The 20,963-nt window shown below is 49.0% G+C and overlaps 1 protein-coding gene across 1 annotated transcript; it reads left to right on the plus strand.

Annotated features, from left to right (window-relative positions):
* Positions 1–3,833: 3,833 nt before the first annotated feature.
* Kctd7 (potassium channel tetramerization domain containing 7) lies at positions 3,834–14,708 on the plus strand. Its single transcript, XM_055606423.1, has 4 exons — positions 3,834–4,148; positions 6,859–7,028; positions 9,994–10,172; positions 10,510–14,708. The coding sequence occupies exons 1-4, from the start codon at positions 4,005–4,007 to the stop codon at positions 10,884–10,886; spliced, it is 870 nt and encodes a 289-aa protein (XP_055462398.1). The 5' UTR covers positions 3,834–4,004; the 3' UTR covers positions 10,887–14,708.
* The last annotated feature ends 6,255 nt before the right edge of the window (positions 14,709–20,963 follow it).

Here is a 20,963-nt window from a genome sequence, read left to right on the forward strand (position 1 = left end):
GAGTGATTATGTGTGCCTTGTCCCTCTCCCCCTGACATTTTGGGACTTCCTATTTTCTTTCCTTCCTTCCTTCTTCCTCCCTCTCCTCCCCCGGTTTTTTGGTTTGGGTTTTTGAAGAAAGGCTTTCTCTGTATGTAGTCAATGACTGTCCTCTGACTCCTTCTGGAGACCAGTCTGGCCTTAAATTCACTGAGAGCCTCCAGCTTCTGCCTCCCTAACGCTTAGAATGAAGGCGAGCTGTTTTTGAGCCATGGTCTCACACAGCCCGGTCTGGCCTCAAACCCACTATGTAGCTGAGGATAACCTTCCACTTCTGATCCTCCTGTTTCTACCTCCTGAGTGCTGGGATTATCCATTTTATCTTTCTGTTTTGTGTTTATGTGCACATGCTCATGTGTGTGCCGCATTGTGGGGGTTGGAGGGCAGCTTTCAGAGTTGCTTCTCTCCATGTAGCTGCCAGTGTTTGAACACAGGTTGGTGGCAAGTGCCTTTACCTGATGAGCCACCTCACTGGTCCCCATTTTACTTTTATTAGTACCTCAATATTCAGTTAATACAGTACTAGGGGTGGAACCCAGGCTTAGTGCTTGTTAGGTATGTTGCCAACTAAACTACAACGTCAAATCTTTTTAGGTCTCACTGTGTATCCCAATCTGGCCTCAAATTCTTCTGGCCTCAGTCTCCCAATCTCACCAAAGGACTGCAAGAGCGTGTCACCTTAATCGCATTTTCACCAGCTTGTCAGAATACTTGTCTTCTCCATGCCCTTTACCTACAGTTTTCTCACATGGATTCCTGGGGTGAAGAGACCCTCTGGCCAAGTGGGTAAATTATAATAAAATTATTTGTTACCTAAACCAAATTTGGTTGCAATGAAAACACTCTGGCAGGGGGGGTGGTGGCACACACCTTTAATACCAGCACTAGGAAGGCAGAGGTAGGTGGATCTTGAGTTCAAGGCCAGCCTAATCCAAAAGTAAGTTTCAGGACAGCCAGGCTACAGAGAAACCCTAATGTCTCAAAAAAAATAAAATAAAATAAAATAAAACACACACACACACACACACACACACACACACACACCACCACCACCACCACCAACAACAACAACAACAAGCTAAAGTCTGGGCTGGAGAGATGACTCAATAGTTAAGAGCACTTGTCGTTCTTCCAGAGTATCTCAATTCTGATCCAAGTGCTCACGTTGGACAGTCTAAAGCCACCTGTAACTCCAGCTCCAGGGGATCTGACGGCCCCTTCTGGCCTCCAAGGGAACCTACACATACCCACAAAAGCCTGACTCACATCTCTGCCCTCATTTTGTCTCCTTTTCTTTGGGTCAAGGTCCTGGTTGATTCCACACAGGTTAATCACTTGAGTATCTGCCTAAACCTATCCCAGTTGCCTTCACCGTAGAAGGCAAAAAGATGACTGAGGCAGCCTATTGTCCACTCTTGACAGTGTCCTGTGTCAGGTGTTCAATCATTGCTCCAAATCCGAAAGTCATCTTGGATTCTAGGAACACCAGAGGCTCTCAGCATAGGCACCCACCCACAACCCCACAGGGGCAATTGTCCATGATAGTGAGGCCATGTCTGGAGCAGGAATAACCCTATCAGCTCATCTCACACTGAAAGGCTTCCTTTGGACCACCTTACACAACCAAAACCAGGACTATCCACATCTTGACCGGGGCTGTCTCTTCTCCTCTGCCCCAACTCATCACCTACTTAAGCCTAAAGCTTGTGTCAGTTGTCAGATGAACTTGGAGGAAATTGAACTCCTTGACCATTTCCTCTTAATCAAATCTCCGATTTTAAGTGTTTTGTTGAGCCTGTTGGAGCTGCTGAAAGGTCCAGGGCTTTTTCTGAATGAGTCTCCCCCAACAGAGGCCATGAGGTCACTGTGGGACTGAGGTGTGTTGCATCAAGCATGTCATCTGAGAAGATCCTGCTGGAAGAGCCTGTTTCCATCTGTGTCCTGATGCAGGGGTAATGACGCCGTCATGGTGAGGTCATTTAGAATTGCAGGTATAACCTCTTTTTCTCTGTCCAGTTGAAAGAAATGACAAATCAGGAAGGGCAATGAATGGCTCAGCAGTCAGCCAAGTTTTATTGAAGACACACACACACACAGAGGGAGAGAGAGAGAGCGCGCAAAATAAGGGTAGAATAAGGTAGATCTCCATCCCCTTATTTCTGATTGGTCAATTTAAACAAATTGGAGGCAGCTGATAGAACCATAGCTTCGTGAAAGCGTGGGCATGTCTGGGTAGGTCAGAGCAAGAAGAGGGGCCCTGCTTGGGGGTGGGGTTCAGGACTGCTGGCTTCTGCTCTTGGTGAAGCAGCAGCTGTCAGTTTGCCATGCTGTAGTCTACCTATAGGGCTTCTTTGCCAAGGTGTCAGGAGGGCAAGCTGTCAAGTTAAGACCTCAATGGCTCCTAACTTGAGTTTTGTTTTTTTTTTTTTCCTTCGTTTTAATTTAATTTTATTTTTTTTCCTTTTTAGTGTTTGGTTTTTAGCAGTCTCCTGCTAAAACCCAGGACGGACTCAGACTTGCTACAAAGTTGAGGCTGGCCTTGACTACTGAGCCTACTGTCACCACCTCCCAAGCACCGGGATTACAGCGTGAGTCACCATGCCATGCCATGTTGTTGTAGATGAGAGTTGACATCTCAGAAATCCTTCTAAGCCTCCCAAGTCACTGCGATTAAAGGTGTGAGCGTCCAAGCCTGGCAGTTTTCCCGTCAGACTCCTGTGTGAGTCCACAGAAAAAGCGCTAGCACAGCAGCCATGCCCTTGTGGTTCAAGAAGAGCCAGCCAAGTTGTTGCAGTGCTCAGTTTCCATCTTTTACGCTGCCAGTGCCCTCAGCTCTCCTGGGCACATCCTCAGTGCCAGCCTGCCCAGGCCTCTTCACACTGACCTGCTGCTATGGAGCCAAACCAGCTATTCTTGGGCCCTTGCCCAGGATGCATGAGGCCACCGAAGACACAGTGGCCTGGGGCTTCGCGCGCGCCAGTCAGAGAGCCAATGACAGCAGGACCAAAGCGCCGTCCCAATGAGCGAGCTGCCTGCCAATCAGGGGCGGAGCCAGCGAGGCCACAGCCAATAGGAGGAAGGGTGGTGCAGTGGCCTCGCCCTGGACCAGCGCTGTCGTTGAGCATCGGGAGGGCAGAGCGCGTGCCCGTTACATGACCAATAAGAACAGACCGATCGGCCAGCCGCCGTCAATGGTCGCACCAGCTCGAGGCCTGAACGTGCTTCCTCTACGGCTGGACCAGACCTTTCACAACCAGGGCGGGGCTAATGGGACTCTGCCAATAGCAAGAAGCTGCCGGGTCAGGCCAGGGATGCCGCCTGCGCTGCGGTCGCTCCCCGCAGAGAGAACCGCTGCCCTAGGTAAGCGGCCTGGACCAAGGGATGCAGCGCTCCCGTTAGTCAGAGAGCCAATCAGAGTGGACCAAGACAAGCCGACCGTGTCTCCCCTGCGATTGGACGACGCCCTTGCCAATCACAGCAAGAGCCAGTGAAATCTCGGCCCACAGCAAGAAGCGCCTGGTTCCGATTTGCGGTTCAGGGTCCACGAGGTGGTTGCCTATGGGGGTCGGCGCTTAGTGCTCCCCTCCCCTCAGCCAAACCCCTCCGTGCAGGCCGACGTCGCGCGCTTGTCAGCTGGAGAGCCAATCAGAGTGGGGTAGTCAAGCGCCTAAGGCCGGGCTGTTTCCTCTGCGATTGGGCGAGCCTCCTGACAATCAGGGCGGAGCCAGAGAGGGCTCGACCAATGGCAGGAGGCGGCTGGGTCAGACCAGCCACTAACTGCAGGCGCGGTGGTCGTTGCGGCTCTTGGGAGGGCAGCGCGCCACATCCTACCTGCGCGCAGGCCCTGGGCGTCTAGCGCCGGCCAGCGGCCCGTCGCGTCATGTCAGGCACTGCTTGACTCGAGTTCTTCGGGCCTCCTCCTACCCGCCTACCAGAAGCCGCGCCCACCGCCCAGAGCCAGAGGGATGGTGGTAGTCACCGGGCGGGAGCCAGACAGCCGTCACTCGGACGGTGCCATGTCCAGCTCCGAAGCCGAAGACGACTTCCTGGAGCCGGCCACTCCTACGGCCACGCAAGCGGGGCACGGGCTGCCCCTGCTGCCCCAGGAGGTACCTGGATCGAGTGATGGGGGAAGGGAGGACTGATAGGAAGCGAGGGAGAGACTGGTGCTTGCAGAGCTGACCTTGGGAGGTGAGCCACCCCTCATGCCACTCCCGCACTAGGCGTGTCCTCCCTGCCCGGGGTCACCTGCACCCCGTGTCCCTTCTTCCCGTACTCGGTAGCTGGTAACCAGGATGTTCGATTCCATTCCTGTATCCCATATCTCCCATTTATCAACTAGAGAACTCGGGAGTCCTCAACACACAGCCATGGTCCATACAATCCGAAAGAAGGCACTGGATTGCCCAGGTGTGTCCTCCAGCTGCCCGGGGAGTGGTATAAGAAACTGTGCAGAGAAACCCATATGGTACCTTGGTATGACTTAGGAAAAAAGACACACCTGCGTGGGACCGGCCCACTCTCATCCAGGTGCCATTATGCAGCGAACAATCTCCATTACCACATGGGGCAATTTCATTTGCCAAATGGACAGCCGTGAGTGGCAGAGGATTAGGGACAAATAAAACAACAGTATGAGCAAGGACATAAAGGAGATAAAATCGGGAAATAGAAGGCTACAGCTTCGAGCAGACGTGGTGGGAGGGATTCAGGTCTTCATTTATCTGGTGCGGCACTGTATGGTATGTTGTGGCCTTGTGCCCTCATGTGTACGACACTTTGCACCTGAAACCACCCTCGCTGTAGATAGACGGTGGAGACAGAAGTGGAGACAGAAGTGCAGAGTTGTCTGAAAGAGCTGCCGGGGTGAGGCTCTCTGGCAGCAGACAGTACTGTGTTAGGGTTAGAAGCCCCGGGATTGCCAGCATCGTGGGAAACTTGTGAAAAATAAGCAAAATTCTAGGCATAACTCTGCAGCCAGGGAAAAGAGCCAACACAGTGGTGCTATTTTTTTTTTTGGGGGGGGAGGGCAAAAGCTGTAGTTTGAGGGAAAGGGCATGTAACCCCATAGACTGCTGGCCATGTGTTCAGTCCCGGTTTCCTAGGAATCACATCAGTGTGTGAGCTCAGGAACACTTTTCAGTTTCTTTGTTTGTCGGTGCAAAGAAGTGGATTAGTAGGAACTACCTTTAAAAAAAGAACTCCAGAAGTGCAAAGCAGTATAGCAAAATGATGTTTGAGTCTCGACACGTGTAGAATGGGCTTCGTGTTTCTGTAGAAAAGGAGAAGGCATTTTGTACTGTGAGTGTAAGCTGAATTTGCTCAAGTGCATACTTCTGCCTGTGCTCAGCACTCCAGAGGCAGAGCGGGTGGATCTCTCTGAGTTGGAGGCCAACTTAGTTTACATACTGAGTTCCAGGTAAGCCAGAGCTACGCAGAGAGACCCTGTCTCAAAAACACAAAAACAAAAAACATCCGAGTTCATACTTAGGAAATATTGTAAATCTGAGTTCATACATAGAAAGAATTGTAAATTTTGTGTATTTCATTTACAACATTGGCAAAATAAGCATTCTGGGATCAAGTTTAAAAATTTTGGTTGATCTGGAGTTAGTTGGTGGGAAAGTTAGAACTGGAAACAGTTCTTTTCAAAAACACAGCAGTGAAAGATTTTTTTTTTTTTTTAATTCTTGAGCATTTCAGAAAGGGACCCTTGTGAGGTTCTCAAGCCTAACATTTACTCTTATTTTCCTGTCCTCACTTAGTCCTTGACACCAGAACCTTAGTTGGCTTGGCGACTAATCGGTCGGTCTAGATTGAGTGGGAGTGAATGGAGTGACGTAGATAATGAGGGTTGGGGTGCTGAGGGTGGAGCGCAGCAGTAAGCTGCATAGCATGTGCAATTGTCTGGGTTAGAAGAATGAGGACTGGATGCTGTGGTGCACTGGAAACCAGCCGTTGCTCTCATTGGCAAGCACACATGCTCTCTCTGCCTTTGCCAGGCTTGGCATCTAGTAGAATGGGTTGACAGAAGAAAATGCTTGCCCTTGTGTGTGCCAGGTGCTGTAACTGAGGAGATGTGGCAAGAGAGTGAAGGCACCATGGAAGGATATGATGTAGGTAATTTTGTCTTGGGGACATGTGAAGGATGACAGAGCAGTAGTAATGGTCACAGAATAGAAACTTACAGCCAGGTGCTGTGGCGCATGCCTATAATCCCAGCACTGGAGGCTGAGGCAGGGGGATATCTGAATTCCAGGTCAGCCTGGTCTACCAAGCAAGCCCCCCCCCAAAAAAAAATACAGAAACTTACAGAATGAACCAATGCTACAAACTCTGTGGAGCCTTGGTGTACATTAGGATAAAGACACACACACACACACACACACACACACACACACACACACACGTGGGTTTACAGGGGACCCTCATCCACATGCTTCTGCAGTGAACAACCTACACCACCATATTGGGCAATTCCATTTGCTAACTTGTCAAGAGGAGACTCCTACGAGTGGCCAAGAGAGCATGAAAAAGGACACAAAGATGATAAGTTCAGGAGGTAGAAAGAGGTGAAATTTGGCAGAGATTGTGGGGCTGGGGTGAAGAGAGAGCTTGTTTAAGAGCTCTTCAAATGAGTAGGACTTGGTGGCTGATACTCCAGGAAAGATGGGGGTCAGGAGAAGACAGCGTTTGGATGGCCCCTGAGTTTAGGATAACCAAGTGAATGAATGGTGCGACATTAATCAGACCTAGCAGATAGAGGAGTCCAGCTCCTGCTACCTCTGCTGGTCTGAAAGCTGTGCTGGTTCCTTCCAGTTTCCCGAGGTGGTTCCCCTTAACATTGGAGGGGCGCACTTCACCACCCGCCTGTCTACTCTGCGGCGCTATGAAGACACCATGCTGGCGGCCATGTTCAGCGGGCGCCATTACATCCCTACGGACTCCGAGGGCCGGTATTTCATCGACCGAGATGGCACACACTTTGGGTATGTGTGTCTCTTTCTCTACAGTCAGGTCCATAGTCACAGCAAGTGAGAAGCCTGGGATTCCGTCTTGGGCATTGGCATCCTCCGCGGTACCCAAGGAGGTGAAGACAGCAAGATCAAATTTCTTCCCTTCTCCCAGACAGGGTTTCTCTGGGTAGCCCAGGCTGTCTGGGAACTTTCTGTAGACCATGCAGGCCTTGAACTTTCAGAGATCCACCTGCCTTTGCCTCCTGAGTGCTGATGTTAAAGGTGTGTGTCACCAACCACCCAACAAGAGAAAGTCAAATACTGACAGGATTTGAGGAAGCTTTTCCCAGCCTGTGCAGTTTGACTTGAGTCGTTATGTATACGGAAAGGAATGCACTTGGAGTCAGAGACTGTCGTTTTTACTTTTAGATTCTAGGACTCAATGACAGCATTCAGGTTGGGCACGGTGGTGCTCTTGAGAGGTGGGCACAGGCGAGAGGCAAGGGTTTCTAGGTCAGCTTTGGGCTACATAGCAAGATCCTATCTCAACACTCACAACACATAACAAAACCTACTGCAGCATGGCGGAGGTGTGCCTGTAACAGAGTTCTCACAGATGGTGACGGAATGGCTCAGGCTGGATTGCCACTCCTTCATTTTGCCAAGAAAACCTTAAAAAAAGAAACTTGTAGTTCAGTGGTGAAGGCACATGCCTTTAATCCCAGCGTTGGGAGGCAGAAGGAGGCAGATCTTTTGAGATCAAGGTGAGCCTTGTCTACAGAGTGAGTTCTAGGACAGACAGCCAGACAGGGCTACCCTGTCTCAAAAAACAAAAACTAAGCTAAAGACCAAACTTGTATTGTTACTGGGATTTTATATGTATATCCTTAAAAAATATATGTGATTATTAACTTTCCCATGAAGATGCTTCTGGCAAACCTTATAAAGACTTCATGTCTCAATTTCACTGTGGGTTCTTTAAGATTGATCTTTGCTTATGTGTGCATCTCACTTGTGTGTGAGTACCTCCAGAGGCTGGAAGGGGTTGTTGGTGCCCCTAGAGCTGGAGTTACAAGAGTTGTGAGTTGCCAATGTAGGTGCTGACAACTGAACTTGGGTCCTTTGCAAGCACAGCAAGTGTTCTCATCCACTGAGCCATCCCTCTAGCCCTCAATGTGCTGGGTTGATATGAGGACTGATTGTAGCTCTCTGGTGGGCTTGTCAGTGAGGGTTAAGTAACGAGTCTTCTGTCACCTGGGTAGGTCACATCTTCAAAACACATGGCTGGAATCCTCTGCTCCTTTGGTCTAACTTAGAAGATGACTAGAGGGTTGGTATAGTCTTTGACCTTGAACCAGTGACCAGGACGGCAGAGTCTTCAGTTGATGCACAAGTCTTTGTGTTGACCTCTGAGTAAGAGTGCCCACAAGGGTCATTTTTTTGTCCTTAAGGAGGAACCTCTGGGCAAATAACTTGTTTTGCAGTATCTTCTTTTCCCCAGTGGGCTATCAGCTGCCTCTGATGGTGAGAAAACAAAGTGTCACATCCCTCTGTGTAACTATAAAAAGATTTTTTGTTTGCAGGCCATTTGGGGAGGAAAGTGCTGGCCCCAGCTGGCGGCTCCCATAGCGCTCCTAGCTGGGCCTTGCCCAGGGTTTTGTTTGTCAGAGCTCATAAGGGTTTATTGATGATCGCAGAGGGCTGAATTTGAAGAGGTGGGAGAGGCTGGAGTGGTTAACAGTGCCCTGTTCTTGCAGAGGGCCTGGGCTCAGGTCCCAGCACCCGTGACAGGTGGGATCCAACCCCTCTGGCCTCCACAGTGTGCCTGCACTCCTGTGAACACACCCACACAACCACACACCCCAAACATGACGAAAAATGATAAAGCAAAAATCTTTAGAAGGGTTGTGGGAGGGAGAACAGGATCCAAGTCAAAGCTTAGATGTGGGTGCTATTGGCCTGGGCTGGAAAGTGGCAGAAACTGTTGCAGAAGGCAACGTATAGCGGCATTCCCGCTCGGAATAGTCTGTGTTTTTTCTCAGAGCTCTAAAGTACGCGTTTGGGGTATTTGGAAAGTACACACATTTCCTGCTGTTGTAGCTCGTGCAGCCCAGCTGCCTTCCTGGGGCTGCTTGGGCCTCGGATGGAGGGTTCTTCCGTGTGCATGCGGCACACTGCCTTGATCGCTTCTAATGAAGTCAGGACCACTGTGGTGGTGGGCTCAGAATCGGTTGTGGCTCCTTCAACAGGGGCTTTCCAAAACCTCCTAGGCCCCACTTGGACCTCATTTATAGACTGGAGTTAAGAGAAAATGCCAGTAAAAGGACCAAATGGGTGGCACATGATTAGAGGCTAACAGAGATCAGTACTTGGTGTTAGCCATTGTTGCATTATTTATTAATTATTGATGGAAAAATTGATCCTCTTCCCAGAACTCCTCTCGATAGGCCTGATTATTACTCTCGGCACTAAAGAGTGTGAAGAGGATCAGAAGGATGGAATATATACTTTAAGAGACTTTATATGCCTTTACTTAGTTGTGAAACCAGTTAGTCCCTACATTGTTTGGTATTTTGACACCTTGGCTGAGAAAAACCACTGTGTGTGTATTTTAAATTGGTTTGAGTTTTTGTTGTTGCGTATTTGTTTTGCTTTGGGTTTTTGCTTTTGTTTTTTGTTTGAGACAGGATCTCACAATGTAGTCCTGGCTGGTTTGGAACATTCCGTATGGCCTTGACTTCACAGCTCCACCTGCCTTTGCCTCTCACATATGTCACCGCACCCAGCTTAATTCCCTTTTAATGCCAAGAGGTAATTTTATTTTTAATTTTCTTTGTTTGTGCTCGAGGCCACTGGGGCACACAAAGGTCAAGTTCACTTAGCCCAAGTTACACAGCTGTCAGTGTGGCCCAGTTTCTGTGCTCTAACCACTTGATAGCCCTCCTCCATCCCACCCCAAGTCCTTAGCTCTTTCCCACCCTTTCTCTTCTCTGCACAGAGATGTGCTGAACTTCCTGCGTTCGGGGGACCTGCCGCCCCGGGAGCGTGTGCGAGCTGTGCACAAAGAGGCGCAGTACTATGCCATTGGGCCCCTGTTGGAGCAGCTGGAGAACATGCAGCCACTGAAGGGCGAGAAGGTGCGCCAGGCCTTTCTGGGGCTCATGCCCTATTACAAAGGTGAGGGGTCAGCTGCCTGGCACAGTTGGGGAAAGGGGTGGCAAGGCATCATTTAGCTCCTGGGCCTTTCCTGGAAGTGGGTGGGTCCAACTCAGGAGGAAATGTTCTCTCTCAGGGACTGGGACTTTTCAAGTTGAGAAGGATACCTACCATATTTCCCTGCCCTCATCCTCTGGAGTTTCTTGCTTTGGAAAACCATGCCCTTCCTGAGTCCCTGGAGTCCCCTCATGAAATCATCCTCTTCCCCTCTGCATCCCGCTACTGTCCGTCTCTCTGTCAGTGTGTATCCCTCCTTCCCCTCCTATTTCACCTCTGCCCATTGTGTTAAACTCTGTAGACCATTTGGAGCGGATCGTGGAGATTGCCCGGCTGCGCGCAGTACAGCGGAAGGCCCGCTTTGCCAAGCTCAAAGTCTGCGTCTTCAAGGAAGAGATGCCCATCACCCCCTATGAGTGTCCACTCCTCAACTCCCTACGCTTTGAGCGGAGTGAGAGTGACGGACAGCTCTTTGAGCACCACTGCGAAGTGGACGTGTCTTTTGGGCCCTGGGAGGCGGTGGCTGATGTGTATGACCTCTTGCACTGTCTGGTTACGGACCTCTCAGCCCAGGGCCTCACCGTGGACCATCAGTGCATCGGGGTGTGCGACAAGCACCTTGTCAACCACTACTACTGCAAGCGCCCCATCTATGAGTTCAAAATCACGTGGTGGTGAGTCGTCCTGGTGGGCAAGAGCCCCGTGAAGGAGGGTGCCTCCTCTTGGGTGGCTCTGGGAGTCTGGTCTGCTGACTGTCGCAGAAGCCGCTGAGGTGAGGACAGAGTGCTGAGGCAGATAGATGCAAAGGCGCAGGTGTGCCCCCAGGCTCCCCGGCTCGTGTAACTGGGGACTCGGTCTGCCTCACTTGGTCTTTTCCTCAAGGCATGGCCGTCTTCACTGGCAGCTGGCCACAGCATCTAGTGAGGACAGCACTGAGAGTCCGGAGAGCTGTGACACTGACTTGGCACCTTGCAGGAGAGCTTCTGCCCATTTTAGGGCCATGTTACTGACGGAAGTGTCATCACTTCCTGTCCCTGTTAGAACAGTCCTGCGCTCAGTGTGTCAGTTGGAATAAGGAGTGCGTGTCATAGGGGATTGACCCAAGTATCCACCCTGCAGCCCTGGCCAAAGAAGAAAGGGTGTGTTTCCTCCCAGTGCTCTCCTTGCGCCACCACTGACTGCAGCACCTTGTCTTAGGGTATGGAAAGAGATGCCCTGTGCTCCCAGAACATGCCTGTCACCTTCTCTTGGAGATTGACCATAGCTGCCAAAGCCACGTACCAGTTGGGCCTTAGAAAAACCACAATGTTTACAGCCCCACCCCAGGGCTTTGGCTTCTTCCTTCTTTGCAGTTATCCCTTCCCAGGGCTGGCATGTTACGTTCCAAAGGTTCTTTCTGAAGATTCCCCATGTCAGGCAGACAAGGAGCCCGGATCCCCTCGACTTGTAGCACAACTCTCAGAGGTCAAGAACAGGCCTTGTGTTAGCATCCAATGGGGTGAGCCTCTTTGGAAGGCATGCCCTCTTTCTTTGATAGTTTTTGCTGGGGGGAAGAGGGAGTGCCAGGTGGGAGGCACAGCCATCCCAGGAGCTGAGGCCGAGGAAAGTAAATTTCTGTGTTCTACTTCCTGTTTCAGAAAGAGAGAGAAAAAGCCCACAAAAATACTTGCTCTGCAGTCAGGGGTAACTATGTCAGGGTGCAACACCGAACCCCTAAAGAGAGAGCTGTGTAGCACCCCTCTGAGAGCACCACATGTCCAGGCCACACAGTGGCTTCTAAACAATGGCCATGGGTGCATCTGACCATTCTTGGATCGTTTTCTTTTTAGTTAAGCTTTTTTTTCCTTTTTTTTTTTTTAATATAAGGGATTAAGGGCAGCACCACCATAGGATCAGGGCTGGGGTGTCTGCCCACTTCTTCGGACTAGAAGGCCAAGCCTCAGGACCTGAGCTAAATTCTTCTGTGGGACCTGAGCAAAATTTCTCCATTGGGTGGGTTGGGGCAGGTACTTTCCAGGGCTCTTGAGGTTTTGAACTTGTATTTCACTCTGAGTGTAGCAGAGTCTGATCCAAGAGGGAGAGAGTGTCAGTTGCCCTGCAGGACAGCTGCTCTCTCTATTCTCATTAACAAACAGTGGAATCTTCTGGGGTGCCTATGCCCCTGTTTGGCGCTCAGCCCACCACCATCCTCCTTCTGGCCATGTTCTAGCAAAGACGTTCCTTATTTAAATCGGTTTTATTTTTGTTTTCTCGATAGGGTCTCATGAAGCCTCACATTAGCTGTATAGCTAAGGATGACCTTATACTCTTGACCTTCCTGCTTCTACCTCTGAAGCGCTGGGGGATGCGGGCACATCCCACCTCACCTAGCTCTTGTGTTCATTTTTTCCATAGCTAGTGAAGCACACTATTCAGTGTGATGTCCATATGCGTACAGAGCAGACAATTAAGCCCGGGCCTTTTAGTAATTGCACCTGGGGCCCTTTTCTTCTTGTTCTAGAATATTGCAGTGCTTGGAAAATTATATAAAACAAAAAACTGATCTGGCCAAAAGCAAGGCCTCGACTACTTGCCTAAGGTTACAAGGTTACTGTCTTTGTGGCTTGCTGGAGACTCTGTTTTTCTGTCCCCCTTTTTATTCTCAGGATGATATGTTTTATGCAGTTGTGTCCACTGGGGCAGGCAGAGGAAGAACGCTAGATAGCCAGCTCAGAACTCTCTTCCCTCTTCTTTCAATCGCTTTTTTCATAGCTGACTCGATATGTGTGGTATTTGGACAGACGATGTACTGAATCTTCTTATGTGTGGCTTTTTTTTTTTTTAATAACAAAAACCTATGCATTTTGAAGCCAGTGAATTCTATACTTTCTTGCAGCACAGAAACTTTTCTTTGTATTACAAAGTATATTTATTATAATTTGAATTCTTCCTTGACTAGTGAAATAGAAATGTGTTTAAAGAAATATATATTGGCATCTGGGATGTGGTTCCATGAGGGAATATCTACCTATTATGCACAAGGCCCTGGGTTCCCCCCCACACACACACACACAAAGGATTATTTCAAAGTGTTCCTTTGCTATTTGGGCCTCCACACTCACTCACTCACCTTCTCTACTCTCTTGAAGATTTTCTTACACAGTAAGGATTCATCAGCCTGGTTTGGCTCTCTCTAATGAGAAGCCGAGGCCAGGCTGAAATGCACGTTGAATGTGATGGCTGGGGATGGCTTCCAAATAAAAAGGTCATATCTGTGGACATTACCTCAGCCCATCTGATCCCTTTCCAGTTGCAATTGCCCAGGCACAGACCAAGAGACTTGTAAGAAAAAGCTTCTTGAGCCACAGAAATAATCGTCTCAAAATTTGTGTGTTCTGTCAATCAAAGCCTCTCATCTGGTTTGAGTCAGACCAGTCAGTCATTGCTGAATCAGACTGAGTGCTGACCCTGGGCGTTCCCTCCTGGTTTACTTTGGGCATCTTCTCTCAGTGCTCACTGGTTGGGAAGATGAAAGATTTGAGAGCAGCACAACAAGAAAGCAAAACAAGAAACATGAAAAGAACCCTGAGTAGCAACAGGGAAGGCAGGGAGAGCCACACTGAAACACAGCGCATCCCAGGGTTGGGAATTCATTGTCACTGATCTCAGAGGAAACATTGCCAACCGTGACTTAGCTCTGTTTTCCCCTGGCTGCTGTACTTCCAGGGCTCATAGCCAAACACCCTGGAACTTCCTATTCTTTTCTCTTGGGCTTAGGCCCTTTGGGAACTAACTGCCTGAACACCATGTCCCAGGCTGATCAAGTTCTGAGTTGCTGCACGGAAGGCTAACAGAACCCTGTAAGACAGAGCAAGCTGGCTTGTGGAGTGATACTTATCTGTGACCCTAGACCGAGATGAGGCCTAAGATAAACACCACCAGCTGGGTGGTGGTGGTGCACACCTTTGATCCCAAGACTCAAGAGGCAGATGCAGGCATTTCTCTGTGACGGAGTCTACAGCCTGGTCTCCAGAGTGGGTTGCAGGACAGGCAGGTCCATGCAGGGAAACCCTGTTTGTGGGGAGGGGGGACAAGATAAACGCCACCAACAAGATGCTTTTCCTAGGAAGAATGTCAGCTGTCCTCCTGCATATTTTTAACCATATCTGATGAGAAATAGTTCAGCTCGCTGTGGTGCTTTTTGTGTGGTGCTTGCCTGGAGGGATGCCCATCCCATGATTCTTAAAGGATCACTTCCTTGTCTGAAGGTAGGATGTTGGGAGCTGGGATGGCTGAGCGAGAAAGGGAGAAAGGTTTTATGTTGTCCTTAATTTGGGGGGAAGGTGCATATGTGTCGTATTGTGGCAACAGAGTGGGTGTGGGAGGCCAACTGAGCCCGTTGTCTGCATCTGCGTAACTTTGGCTTAATGTAACATTTCCTGTGTTCAACATCAAGCCTATTTGTGAGTAATCTTGTGCAGAGGGCCTCATTTCATCAGACATTAAAATCAAGAACTAGAACCTGGGTGATGGCTTTTCTTTACCGACGTCCTCCCTCCGATGCCTGCAAATGTGTCTTGATCACTGTTTTAGATCTGGTGTCTGGGGGTGCCACAATAAAATAACAAATCTAGCTTTTCCTGGAGACCAGCACTGGACTTCTGGGCCCGAGGAGAAGTGGCCCTGAGAAGGTCCTTAGGGAAGCTCAGGAGTGTATCTACCCCAGGAAAGCACTGCTCGGCCATTTGCTGAAAGTGCCCTGGGGGAAGTCTCTGAGAGAAATTCCTCTGTCCTATAACCACTTCTTTTTCAAGGGAGGAATAGTGCCCCAAGCAGGTGCGAGCCTTAGTGTTTAAGGCCAAGGCCCCTGTGGATGCAATTTGCCATCCTGCCCCTCCCCACCCAAAGCAGAGTGTGACACTTCCCTGGCAAAATTCAAGGCGCTCCTTGGCGTCACTCATCACTCAGTGGATTGACCGCACAGGTAAGTTCTGATGTCCCCCGTGCTGCACAGCCATCTAGTGCGGTGGTTCTCAACCTGTGGGTCTCGACCTTCCCAGAGGGTCAAATATCAGATAGTTACATTATGACTCATAACAGTAGTTAAATTACAGTTATGAATAGCAACAGTTTTTTGGCATACTTTTTAAAAACTTTTATTTACATTTCTTATATCTTTTTCTCCCTGTTCGACCCCAATCCCTTCCAACACCCAACACCAGGTGGGAGAAAGGGTCAATGGGAGAGGGGGTGCAGTTCTCTTAGCTGTTTCCTGCTGGTTAGGGTCGTTGGGTTCCTTGGAGCCAGTCCAATCCTCATGTCACGAGATCTCCAACTTCTGGTCTCACTGCATTTGCAGCAACTGGAAGCCAAAGGAGGAAGCAGCAGCAGCTTTGTTCTTTCTCAGAGCTCTTCCACACTCTCTGGGCTCTGGAGTTTACTCTCCAGAGTGTTCAGATTTAAACTATCTGCAGCTGGCAAAGAGCTCCTCTCAGAGCCTGCATGAGACAAGTCGTTTGCTGCTGTGGACTATCTGACTCAGTCCCACATCCCACACCTGGGATTAAAACAAAACCATGTTTATATCCACAACACATTTTCTAGTTGGGGTCACCACATGAGGAGCTATGTTAAAGGCTGGCAGCGTTAGGGAGGCTGAGAACCACTGGGATCCCTTAAATCTATGATTTATGTGACTTAACAAAAGCTGTGCTCACCCTTGCTGAGTGCGCTCCCTGGCCTACTGATGATAGTAAGGCCTTTCTGGTAGGAACTGAGCTTCTAGAGACAATGCCTTGCAGGTCACCCCAAAGAGTGGAGCCGGAGCCAGGGGAAGGTGGGAGCGGAGGCTGCCGCACTCTTGCCTCGCTCGTGAAAGCTTGGAAGGCATACACTGTAGGAAGATGCTGGGCTGCTTCTACAGGCACACGCTCCCAGCTACGTGGGAAGCTCGGCTGGAAGGACTGTTGATCCTAGGAGTTTGGGTGTAGCTTGGGACAACATAGACAGAAGACTTTTGCTTTTTTAGCGTAAAAAATGGGGTTTACTACATAATAATTTGAGGCATATTCAAAGGTGAGAGAAGAAAGTGACCAAAGGGGCCACTGTAGAAAACAGAATGGCTAGAGTGGTCTTCTGTCAGTCTGTCAGGTTTTCTCTCTCTCTCTCTCTCTCTTTTTGAGATTGGTCCTCACTTTGTAGACTGGCTGGCCTCAAACTCACAGAGATCCACCTGCCTCTGCCTTCCAAGTGTTGGGATTGATGGTACATGCATTATGCTTAGAAACCTGGGTTTTCTGGAAGAGCAGCCTATACTGTTAACCACTGAGGGATTTTTCTTTTTGAGACAGTCTCACTGTGTAGCTGTGGTTGTCCTTGAACTTGTGGTCCTGCCTCTACTGGGAAAGTTAGGGATAGTTAGGGAAAGTTAGGGATACATGCCTGGCTGTTTCTTTTCTTTGGCGCTTGTGTGTGTGCTTGGTTTCTATTGTTGCTGTATTTTTGTTTGTTTTCAGTGTTGGGGATTTTGAACCTAAGTCCCTGCATATGCCAGCGAGCCCTCTAATGCCAAGCTATATCTTTAGGCTAAAATCCTTTTTAATTTTTTTTTTTTTTTTTTTTTTTTTTTGTTTCTGAGACAGAGTTTCTCTCTGTAGCCCTGACTGTCCTGGATCTTGCTCTGTAGACCAGGCTATCCTCAAACACAGAGATCCGACTGCCTTTGACCCCTGAGTGCTGGGATTAAAGGCGCCACCTCCAGTGCCTGACAGAAACCCTGACCCTTAATTGAAAGGAAACCTAAAGCTCTGCTTGTAAAAGGGCCCCTCAATTTATAGCCTTTTTTGTTGTTTTATTTTTTTTTTCTTTCTCTTTTGAAACAGGCTCTCATGTAGCCCAACCTGTCCTTCATCTTGAAGCTCGATCAGCCTCCTGGGTTCTGGGATCACTTGTGGATTCCGCCTTGATGGTAATTTTTTGTCCTTGTTACTGAGAGATACACGTCTGTGAGGAGGGGGAAGGTCTTGCTCCTGTGACAGTGAGTGTGGGGTGACCTCCCTGACGAGTGATGGCTTACTGGATGGGACCTAGGTCCGGAAGATCCTGAGCTAGCGGAACTGCAATCCTCTAGCGCTAACTGCACACACACACTGGACATTACACCTCGCGAGGGGTTGTGTCCAGGATGTGGCCTCTCCCAGAGACTGCTGAGGTTAGAAAAGCTGAGCTGTTCCCTCACTTTCTCCAGGTCTGGCTTGGGGCCCATGGCCCTTAGACTTGGGATTTCTACCCTCCTGTGTGCTCTTTTTGCTTTGTCTTTCTGGTTTTGTGAGACAGGGTCTCTGTGTAGCCCTGGCTGTCCTGGAAGTCACTCTGTAAATCAGGCTGGCCTCAAGATTACAGATCCACCTGCCTCTGCCTCCCAAGTACTGGGATTAAAGGTGTGAACCGTCACCGCAGCCTCCGGTGTCTTACCAACTGGGTTGTCCCACCAGTTCATTGTTTGGGCTGGTGTGTTCACAGCATGATCCCTTAACTTCTAACTCTGTGTCCTTTGTTTTTCTTTTCACACTCTTTAGCTTTATCTCTCTCCCAACCTCCCTTGTTTTCCTTCTTCATCCCTATCTCCCCTCTCTATGTTTTTTTTTTTTTTTTTGCTTAATTGTTGTTGTTTTGAGACTGGATCTTACTGGGTAGCCCAAGATAGCCTCAAACAATCCTCCTGCCTCTGCCTCAGAAGTGCTGGGATAAGAGACACGCACTATCATCTGCTCACCTAACCTCTAAATGGAGCCCAGGTGTGACGCTAGTGAATGTAGTTGTTGCCCTGAGCACTGCTTCTCTGATCGCCTCTGGAGCGTCCTTAGTAGCTGTGAACTTCATTTCTTCCGTAGCTGAATATGAATACCTTCGTCTGAAGTCTGGAAAGCTGACAGTGTTACCATGGAGTTCATATGTTGGATATAGTGGCCAGGCGCAGTGTCACACACCTGGAATCCCAGCACTCAGGGAGGCGGAGGCAGGTGGATCTCCGTGAGTTCAAGGACAGCCTGGTGGACAAATCGAGTCTAGGACAGCCAAGGCTACACAGAGAAACCCTGTCTTAAAAAAAGGAAAAGAATTCATATATCAGGGTTACCTAAGTCCCATAGCCAGAACTGTATCTCTTCTTCCAAAATTCTCGCAGTCCTCAACACAAAATAACAGCATGAAAGGCCTTTGGATCAGGGCAGCTTAACTACTGAACTCCAAGGATTTCTCCGGAACACAGTTGTTCCGAAAAACATCCAGAGATCCTGGGGTCCACCTGCATTGACCTTCTGTTATGCAGAAACTACCTGGGCTGGAGAGCTAGCCAGTCTGTAGTCGGCTCTTCCAGAGGACCTGAGTTTGGTTCCAAGCACATAGGTTAGGCAGGTCATAACCACCTGTGACTCTAGCTCCAGGGGATCTCATTTCTTATACTGGCCTCCGTGGGCCCCCGCATTCACATACACATACCCACACTCAAATAAATAAATGAATAAAAGACATAGGTACCAGAGATAGCGAACATGGCGAACAGGTTGATTCTGAGCCTGTGATGGAACAAAGCCATTCACCACATGGTTGAGAATGAGGAGACAAGAGAGCACGCCATGCCAACGATCTAAAACAGTGGTTCTCATCCTGCGGATCATGACCCTCCACAGGGGTCACCTGAGATCCCCGGAAAACACAGAGATTTTATATCACCATAACATTTACTATGTAACAGTAGCAAAATTACAGTTATGAAGTAGCAACAGAAATAATTTCATGGTTGGGGTCACCACAACATAAGAAGCTGTATTAAAGGGTCACAGCGTTAGGAGAGTTGAGAACTGTGGGGAGACAGTTGCCAGAGCCCAGCCGTCTTGAAAGCAACTCTTCCATTTTGCTCCCCCATTTTGTTAGCAGGGTCAAGCTGGGTTCATGTTCCCAGGCTCGGGGACCTACCCTGCCCCTCCAAGTATTTTCCTATTTGTCTGTTAAACCAGTGAAGAACGTAGAACTTGCTGTTATCTCAACCAAGTTGCTTAAACTGTGACTATCGATTGCCTGCCAAGCTGTCATCAGCTGTGAGCAGCTGGCTGCTCCTTTATTCAGTTATCACCTTGAGCTCCAGACAGGAGATCTAGGAGGATGTGTGAAGGGCCTTGAGGCCAGGTGCCCTGGATAAGGCCCAGCCTCCAACAGATACTCCCTTGCTTAACCCTCAGTGTCAAAGTACAACTGGATGGCCTCACTGCTCACCCAAGGCCCCCTTATTTTGTGAATCACCCTTTAACTATGCAAGATGGCTTGCCCCCTGGGATGTGGTTCAGATCCTGAGTTGACCGACTGTCTCCCTGAGCACTTAAAAAAAAGAAAAGTTCTCATTTATTAAGCTTCCATCTCTGAAGTGAGTTTTCTCAGCTTCCTCCCCAAACCCAACAAGAACCATTGATCTAAACGCTCCTGATAGGCTTCACATTATGACTCATCCTCCCAGAGAGCATGGCTTAGAGAATTCTCCTGATATGTTAGAGCCTGTGATTTGATTTTGAGTTGTTTGTTTGTTTCTTGTTTTTTTTTTGTTGTTGTTGTTTTTGTTTTTTAGCTGGACTCAGATTTGCTGTGTAGCCAAGGGTAGCTTTGAACTGATGTTCCTGCCTCCCACGTGCTGGGATTACAAGTATATGTCACTAAACGTTGCTCTATTTTGTTTTTGTTTAGACAGGTTCATGCTGTTCTTTGACTGGCATAGAATTCATGGCGATTCTTCTGCCTCAGCTTCCTGAGTACTAGGATTAAGGTTGTCAGCCATCATATCTCACCACTCATTTATTTTCAGGCAGGGTCTCATGGATCCCAGGCGGGGCTTGAATTCTCGATGTAGCCAAAGATAATCCTTAGCTCCTCATCTCTCCGCCTGTGCTTCCCTCCTGGATTACAGACTTGTACCACCAGGCCTAGTTTATACACTGCTGGGGACGGAACACGGGCTTTGCCAATGATGGGCAAGTACCCTACTGAGTTGCAGCGCCAGCCTCCTCCCGTTTTTAAGCTCTTTTCTGAGCCTAGGATAAGCTCCCAAGTAGCAGGCCTTGCAGGCATGTGCCACCACACCCAACTAGACCCTGATCCGTTGTGTTTGCACTTTCTTCGCTGGGAGTGGCGCACAGGTGCCGGAGCACGTGGAGATGAGAGGACAGCCTGGGTCAGTTCGGCATGCGGGGGTTCTCAGGAAAGCCCTCTCTCCACCCTCCTAGCTTCTTAAACAGACCTATACGTTCTGCCGCTCTGTACTGTGAGGTAGGGTTCTCAGCCCTGAGTGTAAAGCAGCGTGCTCAGCATTGGGGAGTATTATAAAATCAAAACATTAACCCTGAAAAATCACCAGAAATGTGGTATCCTGCAGTATGAAACATTCAGCTAAGATTTAGTTCTTTATCCATCTCCCTAGAATGCAAATTTGCCTTCATCTTTTCTATAAACGATAAACTTGTATATCTACACCAAAGAATTATCCTAAAATAAGTTCTTTTATAATTTATTTTCAGTAAATGTTTGACCTGTGTGCCTAGTTTTATAGCCAGTCATATAAAATGTCAAGGCCCACCCCTAACGGTCAGGGGAGAAAGAAAATGACGAAGCCTTGGCCATGAGTTAGGATAGAGGTCAAAGGAAGAATTCCTTTCTTCCTCCAAAACTGTGGTCCAGTTCTTGTTGGCTTACAGAGTGGCGGAGAAGTCCCCGGATGCTTGCTTCGGGGCA

Source organism: Psammomys obesus, unplaced genomic scaffold (genome assembly GCF_907164565.1).
Source record: "Psammomys obesus unplaced genomic scaffold, mPsaObe1.curated_primary_1811, whole genome shotgun sequence".
Taxonomy (NCBI): domain Eukaryota; kingdom Metazoa; phylum Chordata; class Mammalia; order Rodentia; family Muridae; genus Psammomys; species Psammomys obesus.

Bases quoted from the DNA above. Each gene is read 5' to 3' on its own strand.
- Kctd7 (XM_055606423.1), top strand. From the start codon at position 4,005: ATGGTGGTAGTCACCGGGCGGGAGCCAGACAGCCGTCACTCGGACGGT. The intron at 4,149-6,858 runs GTACCTGGATCG...GGTTCCTTCCAG, and splicing joins TGCCCCTGCTGCCCCAGGAG to TTTCCCGAGGTGGTTCCCCT. The intron at 7,029-9,993 runs GTATGTGTGTCT...TTCTCTGCACAG, and splicing joins CGAGATGGCACACACTTTGG to AGATGTGCTGAACTTCCTGC.